The sequence below is a fragment of the Chaetodon trifascialis genome, chromosome 7 (assembly GCF_039877785.1).
Source record: "Chaetodon trifascialis isolate fChaTrf1 chromosome 7, fChaTrf1.hap1, whole genome shotgun sequence".
In the NCBI taxonomy this organism is placed as follows: domain Eukaryota; kingdom Metazoa; phylum Chordata; class Actinopteri; order Chaetodontiformes; family Chaetodontidae; genus Chaetodon; species Chaetodon trifascialis.
The window spans coordinates 876395-890474 of record NC_092062.1 but is presented as its reverse complement, the minus strand read 5'-3'; the positions used below and the strand labels follow the sequence as shown (position 1 = coordinate 890474).

The following is a 14080-nucleotide window of genomic DNA, read 5'->3' as shown; positions in this document are numbered from 1 at the left end:
TCTCTTATGGGGAAGGAGCTGGAGCTTGTGGAAGAGGCTGAGCATTACCAACTAGATACAGTCGGGCTCAACTAGACTCATCGTGCTGGCTCTGGAACCCAAGTCATTGAGAGGGGTTGGAGCCTCTCTCATGCTGGAGTTGCTCAAAGTAAGAGGTGGAGGGCACGGGTGGGCATTCTGATAGCGCCCAGACTCTCTGCATGTATGTTTGGGTTTTTCCCAGTAGTCAAAAGGCTTGTTTCCCTGCACCTTTGGGTCGGGGAACAGGTCCTCACTGTCATTTGCACTTATGCAACAAACAGCAGTTTGAGAGTACCCACCCTTTTTGGAGTCCCTGGGACGGGTGTTGGATAATGCCCCGACCGGGGACTCCATTGTCTTGCTGGGAGACTTCAATGCTCACATGTGCAAGTTGCAGTTTGTCAATAACACCATGTTCAAACATAAGGATGTTCATGTGTGCACTTGGCACCCTAGGTCGTAGGTCAATGATTGACTTTATAGTCATCTGACCTGCCCTCACATGTTTTGGACACTTGGGTGAAGAGAGGAGCAGAGCTGTCAACTGATCACCACCTGGTGGTGAGTTGGGTCAGATGGCAGAAGAGGACGCGGCGCATACTTGGTAGACCCAAATGAGTAATGAGGGTCTGCCAGGAACGCGTGGCAGAAGAACCTGTTAAGTTGGTCTTCAACTCCCACCTCCAGCAGAACTCTGACCATGTTCCAGGGGCGGCAGGGGACTTTGAGTCTGAATGGGCCTTGTCATGTCATTGTTGAGGTGGTTGTCGCGAGCTGGGGCTATTCAAGGCGATAACCCCCAAACCCGCTGGTGGACACCAGGGGTGAGGAGAGCCGTCAGGCTAAAGAAGGAGGCCAACAAGGCACGGTTGTCTGTGGGTCTCAGAACCGCAGAGCCAAGCGGTGTGCAGCTGTGGTGGTGGAGCCACCACAGCTGCACACCGGAGCTGTGGTGGCTCTGTCTTGAGTACCTCTGTCTTAGATCTGTCTTGAGTACCTCAAGGTTGGGCTGTCTTGGTTGACAAGCATCTGCAACATTCCGTGGTCATTGGGGGCAGTGCCACTAGAGTGGCAAACCAAGGTGGTGGTCCCCGTCTTTAAGAAAGGGGACCAGAGGGTGTATTCCAACTACAGAGGGATCACATTCCTCAAGCTCCCCAGCAAGGTCTATGCCAAGGTACTGGAGAGGAGAGTCCAATTGATAGTTGAACTGCAGATTGAGGAGGAGCAATGCTGTTTTCGGCCCAGCCATGGAGCTGTAGACCAGAATGACAATATAAGCAACTTTATTTATTTTTTTCTGTGTTTAGGGATTATGTCTCTTGGCTGGCCGGGGAATGTCTCGGGATCATTCAGCAGGAGCTGGTGGAAGTGGCTGGGGGGAAGGCTGTCTGAGCTTACTTGCTGAGGCTGCTGCCCCCGTGACCCAGACCCGGATTAGCGGAAGACATCGAGTATGAGAAAAACAAGAGATCCTCAAGAACCGCAGACAAGTAATTTTGCTTATACAGTTTCTTAAATGATTAAGTGATTATCAAAAGTGTTGTCAACAAAATTAATTTAATAACTTTTTCAGCTCTAACTTATTCTGTTAAAAATGAAAGATCAAAATTTGATCATAACACAAAGTTTCTCCATTACTTCACTGTAGCCGATGTAAAGCAAACACTCGTTTCTGACAGTGTTCTGTGAACATTCTGCCACCACAAGTAGTTGTTTTTTGTTTGCCATTTATCATTATCATCATATCATCATTATCTTTTTTACATCTGTTTGCTGAAAATAGCCACATTTGACAAGCATGCATTAACTATGGTTCACCACCCAACCCAGGGGACACTCCCTTGCATGCTGTAAATCATTAACGGGAGGAAGTGATGTTGTGTCTGTAACAGAGTAGTGCAGAGAAATACTGAGCTTACCTCTGCAGCCTCAGCACAGTCTTTAGTTCTTTTATGGAGTGGAAACCAACTCTCCTCATACCTACCGAAACATATTTTATAAACATAAACACACCCTTAATCTAAGCTGTTGATTATTGTTTATCGACTATATGTGTATGTGCGTGTTTATGTATGTGTGTGTGTGTGTGTGTGTGTGTGTGTGTGTGTGTGTGTGTGTGTGTGTTGTGGGGAGATACATCTGTTTACACAGTCACATTGTCGGGACTCGCCTTACTTGTGAAGACAAAATCCCCATAATATACATCATTAAATTTCAGGGTGAAGACTTGGATTAAGGTTAGGTTTAGGCTAAGGTTAGGGTAAAGGTTAGGCAAGTAGTCGTTATGGTTAGGTCTCCAAAATATAAATGCTTACATTTATATCTACGTAATGTCCCCAAAAGTGATGAAAACCTAACTTTTGTGTGTGTGTGTGTGTGTGTGTGCGTGTGTGTGTGTGTGTGTGTGTGTGTGTGTGTGTGTGTGCGCGCGCGCGCACCTACAGACCTGCTGAGGATTTCCAGTCCAGCACTGAAATGAGAAGAGCTTTCTGCGCACCTCAGCCGCCTCCTGATTTTGGTGTCCCTTGATTTGTCTCCAAAGGTCTTGAAGCTGGAGGGAGGGTAGGAAGAGAGAGATAAATAAGGAAAAGACCACTCTACCTCCTTCGTCAGGTGTGATTTAAAAAGAGACCATGTCTCTAGGACAAAACTCTTCATTTCTCATCCGCTCGTCATAACGTGATCAGTGATGGTAATACAGCTCTAAAAGTACATGTTTGTACTTTTTGTGTTGTACAGACTGAACTCATCCCACAACAAAATGGTGACATCATATTTGATGGCCACTTTAACTGGAAGTCCAGACATGGATGGTGTGGACAGGAGTCTTTTTATGTAAGTTTTTTTTTTGTTTTTTTGTTTTAACTCCTTTCTGTTGTTTCTTGTTGTTGTTTTTACTGAAGCCTGTCTTAATTATTTCAAACAAATATATATTTTCTTTCAGCGGCCTGGACATATAAGACATATTACGAGACGGTGTGGAGGAGCTTCAGGTATGCCCAGGCAGCTCTTTCAGTTCAGGCAGCAGCTGTGAAGATTTCAGCTCGCAGCAGACAGAGAAGGAAGCGGGTAAGAGGTACATGAAGGCCGCTTAATTTTCACAACAATGTAAAAATGGGCTGAATTTTATTCATTAGCTGCATTGTTTTTGACAAACATGGTCACATACGTTATCATGTGTTATTGTTTCTTAGCAGTACTAATATTATATTTATACCTGTATTTACAGCTGCTGGAAGCAAGAAGGAGTGTCCTAGCTCTCCCAACTCTGCCAGACACTGCAAGAGCTGCCGGAGAGCGACCCAAAGTATGTGGTGACACACCGCAAGAGTCTTCACATCGAGTCCCCTTCAAAGCAATGGGCGCCAACTCAGTATGACCCAGAGGCAGCAAAGAAGCATTTCCAGAGGCCTTAGACTCTTTTTTTCATGCACCATGGATCAGCGGCATGGCCCAACCCAGAGACTCTTATCAGTGAACCCCTCTGCACATTTTCCTTGCTCCCCCCCATTGGTCACTGATTTTATTTGGCTGATCCTTGTTGGTGTGTGTTTGCCACGCTTTCATTAAAGACTTTTTCAAAATGTTTCTGTCAACTGTGTAATTTTAAAAAAAAAAAATTTGTGGTGCACAGATGACCATTAACAGCAGAGTTGCCAACCAATCGCATGATCACTCACTCATGTGATTGGAGTTGCTATCCAATCACATGAGGGTTTCCTTTTACAATGCCTGTGGAATCACCCAATGGTTGTTTGTGAAGCCAGCAGGCCAGCCTGAGTAGATCAACGTCGGTAGCATTCATGTGCTAATTAAAGCTATTCGCACCTTCGCAGAGGGCGCGAATAACCACAAACTTTCCTGTAAACTGGCCGTAAATTGCCGATAATCAACAAACTTCGCTGAGGTTTACTGGTCGTAAATGTGGTTTTTCATGCAGTGAATCATGTCTTTCTCTCAGCCTAATTAGATCCTGTCTTTACCCAGTGGCAGAGGGCAGGATTAAGTAAATTCAGTGACCTCTACATAGACAGAACTTTTGCTACATTTGATGCTCTTTCCACCAAATTTAATTTACAGCGCTCTAAGCTTTTCTGCTATCTTCACATTCACCAGTTTGTTCGTAGGATCAGCCCATCCTTTCCTAATTTTGCCTCCAAAAAAAGGAATAGATATCATTCTGCAAATTCCCACGCACCACAAAGGACTCATCTCAAAAATTTACAATAGTAGTACATCACTCAACAAAGTTACGCTCAATAAGGTCAGAGCAGACTGAGTAGAAGAACTTGGATTAAATATCTCAGATGCAACCAGGGATGGTGCATTATATAGAGTAAATGGGTCAACCTCATGTGCTCACCTTGGCTTGATTCAGTTCAAGATTCTCCACCGAATCCATTATAGTCAGAGTCAGAGTCAGACTCTCTAGAATATACTCGAATGTCAGTGAAACATGAGAACGCTGTCAGGTGGTATGGTGGAAACACTGTCATCTCACAGCTAGAAGGTCTCGGGTTCAATTCCCGTTGTGGGTGCCGGGAGCGTGTCTTCCACCATGCCTTCAGTGCCTGCTGCTAGCAGAAAGGGGCCTTTCCGTGTGTTCTCCCCATGTTCACCAGGGGTATCCTCCTTAAAAAAAAAACCACTAAAAACATGCAAGAAGGAAAGGAAACTGGGTCCCCAGATGCCAGTCGGATGGCAGCCCACCGCTCCTGGTCTGCCGCGGAGGAAGGATGACCAGGATGGGTGTACGGGTGTGTGTGTGCGTACATGCGCACACACACCCGTGTGACTCCCTGTATGTCTATATGTCTCTATGTATTTATGGGGGCAGGAGGGCTGGGTTTTCTTTTCTTTCTTCCTTTTCTTTTTTACTGTTTTTAGCCTCTGTGAGGCACTTTGTGTTGCTTTTAAGTATAAGTGCCATATATATAAAGTTTGATTTGATTTGATTTAAAACGCAGAGAACAAATTTCACCAATTGCATGGCTTGCCGCGTGTATGTTGTGTGACAAATAAAGGGTAATGTCCTCTGATTCTTCTTCTTCTTCTTCTTCTTCTTCCTCTTCTTCTTTTACTTCATATAGCTAAGGCCAACCTGTCCCATATGTTCTGGTCCTGTAATAAACTGTTTAATTTTTGGACTACGATATTTCAGACTTTATCTGAAGCTTTTAAAAGAGATATCCAACCCAGTCCTGAAATGGCTATATTTGGAGTCCCAGGGGAGGGTATATCAATGACAAAATAAAAAATGTGCTTGTTTTTTCAACTCTCCTTTCCTGGAGAAGAATCCTGTTGGAATCCACCCAAAACTTCCTCCTGGATGAAAGACCTGATTCTATTCATTAAGCTAGAAAAGATAAAATATTGCATTAGAGGGTCAACCCAAAAATTCCATGATACATGGGCCCCTCTACTATCTTATTTTGAGAAGCTCAAAGTCCTCCCACAAAACTGAAAATCAAACAGGAATAAATCCTGTTGTGCTTGTACCTCCTTGGAGACTCGGGGACCTCAGAAAGCCTGTGTAGTGATGTTCACAGAAGGCAAATAGTCTTCTTGTATTGTCTTGAATATCCACTTTTTCTCCTTTATTTATTTTTATTTCATATATATATATATATATATATATATATATATATATATATATATATATATATATATATCCAGGTGATTAAAAACATATATGATAGAGCAGCTATTACAAAGGTGCTTCACCACAGCTCAATTTCAGTACATTGTAGAGAGGAGGCTTTCAGAATTCACAATGCTGACATTCTATAATCTTTATTTGACATTATTGATACTTTTATGGCAGAAACGATGTGGAATCGACTATGTTTCCTATATTCACTTGCCTCTGAGCAGTTAAAAGTTTGCTGAAAAATAGAAAACTCATCACATGATCGTCAGCTGAAAGCAATTACAAGGAACAGCTAGTACCGAACAAATGAGGACGATAGCTAACTGAATCTCAACGTTGTTGAATTGAGATTTACATGTAACGAAGAACTCCAGTACATTCGGGTCGTAATATGACGACATGTGCACCATAAATTAACGTTAACATGACAGCTATCCGCAGAGACAACACCAGAGCTGAGATATTACAGACGCTAATTAGCTCTCTGCAGTTGAAAATTATAGTTGATGTGTTTTTAAGTCTGCGCGTTATGCTCTACATCACTAAGTCTAACGTACACATTTAAACTATCATATAACGTACGTAACGTATAAGATAGCGAATAAGCGTTATATCCGAGGCGGGTGGCTTGCTACGGCCAGCTAAAGCAGAGATTAAGAATATGTCAGAAAGGCGACCAACCCCGTCGTGAGATCCTGCTGGACCGTGTGAAGTCGTTCTCTGAAGTTTTCAAACATGGTTCCTCTGAGTTCCGTTCTTCCGATCTTATCGTTCTCATCTAAAAATATTAGTTTTGACTGGCTATCAACACTGACGAGTTAACGTTAATTTACACAGTTTACTAACTCTGTGGCCTATTCGCGCTGTAGCCCTACTCGTGTACCAATGTCTTCACTTTAGTCCTCAATCCAAGCCTTAAAGGCAGCCCATCCTTTCCTCCGCTTCAACAGAACGCGCTCTTTCCATACGACTGGTTCTCCCAGTTAATGCAGTGCGTTAACAGTCGACATTGACGGTGGGTCTATTTAGCTGGAGCGAAATAGGAAGGATTTTTACGCCGGTAGATCAGATGTACCATAGGAAAGTCTGCCTGTAAGGCGAAACTCGGGGTTAAACCGCAGAACCGCATTTTCGAGAGAGAGAGAGAGAGAGAGAGAGAGAGAGAGAGAGAGAGAGAGAGAGAGAGAGAGAGAGAGAGAGTCACGTCATCCTCGTTCTCTCTAGGAGACAGGAAGGAGACACGAGAAAGGAGGAGTCGAGGCTGCAGGCATAACAAAACAAAGGGTGCTTTTCATTCCATAAATTGGTCTCCTCCTCTCCTCCACTCGCTTCCTCTCCTCGCGTCTTAGCTCCGCCCAGCGAGGACATGAAAGAGGGATGCGAGGAAGGGACGTGAGGACGGAGGAAACGAAACTCCGAAATGAAAAATCCTCGCTCCACAGCGTCAGTCCGAAGTGACGTCAATTACTGATGACGTTTGCACAGCTGTAAAAGCTGTAAAACGTGATATTATGGTCAGATCTGCAGTCAGACTGTTCTGAGATTGGGGCGTGTCATATGTGGCACACGTTTGAATCATGGCGGGAGCAGGTCTTCACAAACGTAATCTTGATTCTTGTTTCAACTGTGTCCTTTTAACAATTGTATCTGTCACCAAGAAATTAATGAAAATTCTTGGTATATATTTACGTTTTTTTAAAGCAAGGCTACAAGGCTGTTGGTTTAATCTACCACACACCCGTCCTCTGTTATGCCTCTAACGGCATATAATTGAAACCTCATCAATAGCAATCAGGAGTAGAACAGTCTGACTGCAGATCTGACCATAATATCACGTTTTACAGCTTTTTACAGCTGTGCAAACGTCATCAGTAATTGACGTCGCCTCGGACTGACGCTGTGGAGTGAGGATTTTTCATTTCGGAGTTTCGTTTCCTCCGTCCTCATGTCCCTTCCTCGCATCCCTCTTTCATGTCCTCGCTGGGCGGAGCTAAGACGCGAGGAAAGGAAGTGAGTGGAGGAGACGAGAAGACCAATTTATGGAATGAAAAGCACCCTGAATGTAATGAAAAGCACCCAAAATGTGCTGACATCCTTGCTTTGCAGCCATCATTTTTAAGCGACTTCAGTTTGCCATTTGTCACAGCTCCATCATCTGGCCATTGTTATAGTTTACCACTTTCTTTTATGATCTCTGTCAGATGACCATAACACTATTCATGATACCTTGTTTACTCACACTTCTTTATTGGAGTTGACTCAAATAGGTAATGGTGGCGGGATGAAGCTTCTTTAAGCCTTGAAGCCTTCCAGCCAAATGGTTCACAAAAAGGTTCATTTCTTGAGGCTTCATGTACACAAACCCCCTGCTGGTCAAAGACTGTTAAACAGCCAGATATATTATAGGTGGTGATGGGTCATACATGCCGATGCTTCGGTGCGGAACCTATAAATTATAGGTAATTGTAATTTAATCAATTTGCAATACACTCAAGACTGTCCTGCAACAGTGCAGCCATGGGAATGACTGCCAAGAAAATTCAATCAATTCATCCTAATAAATGCATTTCAGGTATCGTTCATGTATTCATTCATGTAAATAAAATGTATATTTTTGTTTTGTATATTATGGAAATGTGACATGACAATACAATGGAATCTAATATTACTTGTCAAATGTTTATCAATAAATCATTTTTGTCAACGTTTGAATAACTCATAACAATTGTTTTCAAACTGTTGCAGTGTTTTAACAAGGTAAGGGGCAGTGGACGGGCAGTTAATTTGATTGTGCAACTTAAGGACTTCATCCATCCATCCATCCATTTTCTATGCCGCTTATCCCTTTCGGGGTCACGGGGGGGCCGGAGCCTATCTCGGCTGTCAACGGGCGAGAGGCGGGGTACACCCTGGACCGGTCGCCAGCCGATCGCAGGGCACATACACACACCATTCACACTCACACCTAGGGGCAATTTAGAGTCACCAATCAACCTAATGAGCATGTTTTTGGTCTGTGGGAGGAAGCTGGAGTGCCCGGAGAGAACCCACGCATGCACGGGAAGAACATGCAAACTACACACAAAAAGGCCCGACCCGGGAATCGAACCTGCGACCTTCTTGCTGTGAGGCATGCGCACTACCTGCTGCTTAGGGACTTCACCACTTAAGGACTTCATTCATTTTTATTCAGAAACAAAATGTGCCACATTCCCCTCCTTATTTTTATGCAAAGCACAAGAATGCCTCAGCATGGATGAGGTGTTGTTGTTGTACCCCAGTTCTTTAGCACACAACAAACACCACCTTGGATTAAAAGAAAAGACAGTGAAAAATATAGTACACTGCATAATAAACACAAAACACATGTAATAATGTTTCTGAAAGTGTACTTATTTTATTGGGAGAGATCAGATCAAAATGTTCTCACACGGAGAAAATCTTTCTCTTTGTCACAGGCTCAAAATGCCCCTCTATGTCACACACAAACCAACAAATCGCCAACATTAACCCACAAAGTGTGAGTGGATGCATTGCGGTTTATAAATCGCGCCAATACTCGAACCAATTCCTGATCCAGCGAGGCTTCTAACGTCATCAGTGAGGTCATTCGCCCTAAACGACACGCTCCGAAGCGTCGGCATGGTATGACCCATCACTACAAATAGGCTTAATTTGTGTAATTAAGACTGATGGTGAACCTGTGTCTATCCAAATTGAGTTAGGTGCTGTTGTTTTAGAGATGATTGGTAGTGTGTACAAAAGGTGAAATATATGATATGATATATGAGTTCTCGACTATTTAGTCTCAAATCATTGACTGCCGTTGAAAAGGTGAACCTGGAGCATGTTTCATGCTTCCATATTCATATTTGCCCGGAGAGAACCCACGCATGCACGGAAGAACATGCAAACTTCACACAGAAAGGCCCAACCCGGGGATCGAACCGTGCCACCCCTATTTTAATTGTAACTATTCTAATTATCTCTTAGCACCCACCCCTGCTCTTTCATCTGTTCCCATATGTTTCTCATTTTTCAAAGTCCCTCTGTTCTCTCCTAGTAAGTTCTACGCTGGACTAGTTACACACCAGCCCCATGAACAAACACTTTACGACAATGGCAAGGGAAAGGCAAGGTAAAACTCCCCTTCAATGGAAAGGTACTACAAGCAGAACACAGTATGTCCACCAGAGCCTTTATCCTGAAGCAAGCATAGTTTTCTCATTGTTTGCAATTCAATTCAATAGTCCTTTATTAGTCCCGCGAGAGGAAATTCCAATTTACAGCAGCATCAATAATGTGGGCAGAGTAGTAAAACAAGTGCATGCAAATTAAAAACAAGTATATACAAAAGAGTGGGATAAAAAGAAACATCATCCTAAAAAATTGTAAATACTATTTACAGACTGTTATTCAATTCAATTCAATTCAATTTTATTTGTATAGCGCCAAATCACAACAAAAGTTGTCTCAGGACACTTTCCATATAGAGCTGGTGCAGACCAAGCTCTTTTATCTACAGAGACCCAATAATTCCCTCATGAGCAAGCACTTGGCGACAGTGGCGAGGAAAAACTTCCTTTTAACAGGCAGAAACCTCGAGCAGAACCAGGCTCTGGGTGGGCGGCCATCTGCCTCGACCGGTTGGGTTAGAGAGGGAGAGCAAGAGAGAGAGAGTGAGACAGACAGACAGACAGACAGACAGACAGACAGACAGACAGACAGACAGACAGACAGACAGACAGACAGCGAGAGATAGACAGAAATGCAGTCAGAGAGACAGAGAGAGACACAGAGACAGAGACAGACAGACAGACAGACAGACAGACAGACAGACAGACAGACAGACAGACAGACAGACAGACAGACAGACATGCAATCACAGTAACAGTGACAGTGGATGTAATAATAGCAGTAGCAGTTGCAGTGGATGTCAGGCAGGGCCAAGGCAGGAGACGCAGCTGCAATCCACAATCCAGATTCAGCCACTGCGGAACCTGCAAGAAGACAAAGCACAGAGACTAAGGAGCTAAGTTAGTAACACGCCGTGGTAGCACATGAAAGCGTGCAGATGGAGAGGGACAGAAAGACAGAGGAGCTCGGTGTATCTTTGGAGGTCCCCCAACAGTCTAATCCTATAGCAGCATAACTAGGGGCTGGTCCAAGACAAGCCTGAGCCAGCCCTAACTATAAGCTTTATCAAAAAGGAAGGTTTTAAGCCTACTCTTAAATGTAGAGACAGTGTCTGCCTCCCGGACAAAGACTGGAAGATGGTTCCACAGGAGAGGAGCTTGACAGCTAAATGCTCTGACTCCTGTTCTGCTTTTTGAGACTTTAGGGACCATAAGTAGACCTGAATTCTGGGAACACAGTGTTGGAGTGGGGTAATAAGGTACTATGAGCTCTTTAAGATAAGAAGGTGCCTGGCCATTTATGGCTTTGTAATTAAGGAGGAGAATTTTAAATTCTATTCTAAACTTTACAGGGAGCCAGTGCAGAGTGGTGAGTATTGGAGAAATATGATCTCTCTTCCTGGTTTTTGTCAGAACATGTGCTGCAGCGTTCTGGAGCAACTGGAGAATATTCAGAATTTTGAGACAAAATATGTCTGATTTTTGCAATATTACATAGGTGAAAAAAGGCAGTCCTTGAAATTTGTTTTACATGGGAGTGAAAGGACATGTCCTGGTCAAAGATACAAGTATATACAAAAAAGGCTACAATGGCTTGCTCAGAGGCAAAGTGTGGGGCTGCAGAGCAAAGAGGATGGAAGCGTTGGTCAGGAAGGTGTTATGGAATGGTGACAAGGAAGGCCAGGACCCAAAATGCAGAGATAAAAAACACTCGATATTTATTAAACAAAGGATAAACAAAAATCTCCTTTAACAGGGAAAATGCTCACAAGCAAAAACGAACTAAGAATCACCACAGAGGGGAAAAAACGGATCCAAACAAAGTAGCAAAATAACTCACCAGAAAAAAACTGGGATGCAAAACTACAAAAATACAAACCAAAGGCGACTATGAGAAATCTCACAGTGAAAAAACACCAGCAATCAGGAAATAATGCACACAGGAGGAGCAAGATCGAGAGACGAGCAGAACCACCAGGCGAGCCGTGCACTAGAGAAACTGAGAGAATAGTCTGGCACAGGAGTGAAGCACGAGGCAGCTTAAGGAGCCAGGTTGATTATCTGATGAGGTGCAGGTGCGACTCTGGAGCATGCTTCCCTAGTAGATTGGCCCGCCTCTCTCTCCTGCTCCAACCTGCTGTGGGTGTGGACAAAAAGAAACACAGTATCAGTCATAAACGGAGAAAACACACAGTGACCAAAAACCACAGCCATCACAGAAGGTGTTGCACGTCTCTGGATCTCCATCATAGTGTTCAGGAGTCCCCACCCGGGGATCACAGACGAAAGTGGTGGAGCAGTTGGCGGTGACTGGACTGGAGGAAACACCAGCCAGATCTGGATGATGGTTAGCTGCTGGATCTGTGCAGCTAATGCAGCTAGTCTTTGCTTTTTGAGACACCATCAGAGACTTCCTCTTGAAGCAATTGCTGTGTCTGTGACTGGCCAGATTGTGCTGTAACAGGTTGGTTTAGAATCCAATTGCAGTACCACCAGTACACGGGAGATGCTTTCACTGAAGCAAGGGAAGTGAGAATGGAAAAGTACTGGCTGAGCAGGTGAACAGATGGAAAGGGAATCGCAGCAGAGAAGAGACTGAATGCACTGTGACAACAAGTGGCAGAACAGGAGCTACACAAAAGTTGCATAACTACAACTGCCTAATGATAAACCTCAAACATCTATGGACTTCTTTGATTTCACACCTGTCTCCTGGTTAACGGTGCTTACATGAAACAAAACAATAAGCAACTACTTGTGGACATCTGAAAGTAGACAATAATGCATTACTTAAACTTAAACTTCTGATTGATGTAGTGTCAAAAAGTCACAAAACTTTGAACTATATGTATTTTCAATGGACAAAATAAAAGAGAAGCCACACATTCAACCATTTTTTTGACTTTGATAAATGGAACTAAACTACGATCACCAAAACATTAATTTGTCTTTGAGTTAAAGTTTTGAGTTTTGTTCAGTCCATAATGAAACCATACTGAATGAATGACCAAGTTAAAGGGGATTTTCACCCCTGGAAAGATGGTCAAACTGGTCTGTCTATAGTAGCATTAGAAAGGCACACATTTTCACATTTGGTGCTACATGACCAGAAAAGTGTCACAGTGCTTTCAGTCTCTTACCTCCTGCCATTTCCTTTCATCCGTTCACCTGCTCAGCCAGTACATTTCCACTCTTATTCTCCTTGCCAGCCATACCTACCTGCCCATTCACCCAATTCTCATTTTCAAGTATTTAAGATGCTATCCCACACTCACTCATTGCCAAATTGTTCTTCAATTCCATGCAAGACTCTCCAGCATCTACTATTGGACTGATCTCTCATTGCCAAAACTGTCTGTCTTGGACTACATCTGCTCTCCTGTAGGTGTTTTGCCCTGCACTTCCTTGTTCTTGGTTTGCCTGTGCTTTTTTGGTGTTTGCCTCACCAAACATTTCAAGTCCTTTGAATCTACCTATGTGTATCTGGTGCTCTGCAACAGTGAATAGACTGAGAGACCTTTTGCTGAACTTTGTACTAGGTGGCCACTTTCCTGCACTGCCAGCCAGCATTGCACCAATAACCAAATTCCAAAACCACTTCTGAAGCAGACAGATTTCTGGGTGTAAGGGTGGACTGTGCAATAATGTGGAATAATTGCTATTGGTTTTGCTTATTCATATTGAAATATTCTCATTGACACATTTGATACAGTCTGCTTTTTAAATTGCCAATTTCCTTCACTGTTATTGCAATAGATTAATAGATACAGCAAAACTCTCTGTTTTGCAAACAGAAGTCGCAAGGAATTTGGGGCTAACTCCTGTATTAGGATTACTAATTTATGTTTTTTTAAATTACTGCAGTAATTATACACACATTTGATATTTTGTGAGAAATTGTGTGAGAGGTGTGGAAATCATTAGTTTAATACAGTGCTCTAATGGCACTCTGGCTGTAACAGCAGAAAAACTTTCCTCTGTAGAAGGCGTGTCTGGTTTCCAGCCATCTTGGGCCGCCACAGAGGTCACAGGGGTCTCCAGGCTTTCCCTGTGTATGCGGAGTACTGGACAGACCTTGTTTCATTTAAGCCTCCTTCTTCAGGTGCTTGTTTTTTGCCTTGGCTTTTTTGAGCTCCATCCTGCACAGAGAGAATGAGACAAAAGCAAAATCAATTTTCAGTTTCAGACAGTACAGTAATATACAGAACAGTGACACTGCATTAAACAATAACCTGAGAAAGTTAAAAAATTTTCAGTGTAGAAAAAAATT

At 43.3% G+C, this 14080-nt stretch overlaps 1 protein-coding gene across 1 annotated transcript in view; it reads right to left on the bottom strand.

Moving 5' to 3' along the window:
• The window catches only part of dtnbp1a (dystrobrevin binding protein 1a), a 58411-nt gene extending 51278 nt beyond the window's left edge, over positions 1-7133 (bottom strand). Inside the window, exons 1-3 of the mRNA XM_070966160.1 lie at positions 6356-7133; positions 2471-2575; positions 1944-2004 (exon numbers count right to left, since the gene is read on the bottom strand). Of these exons, the coding sequence (XP_070822261.1) occupies positions 1944-2004; positions 2471-2575; positions 6356-6411 (222 nt within the window). The 5' untranslated portion in view covers positions 6412-7133. The remainder of the gene's footprint in view (positions 1-1943; positions 2005-2470; positions 2576-6355) is intronic.
• Between the last annotated feature and the right edge of the window lie 6947 nt (positions 7134-14080).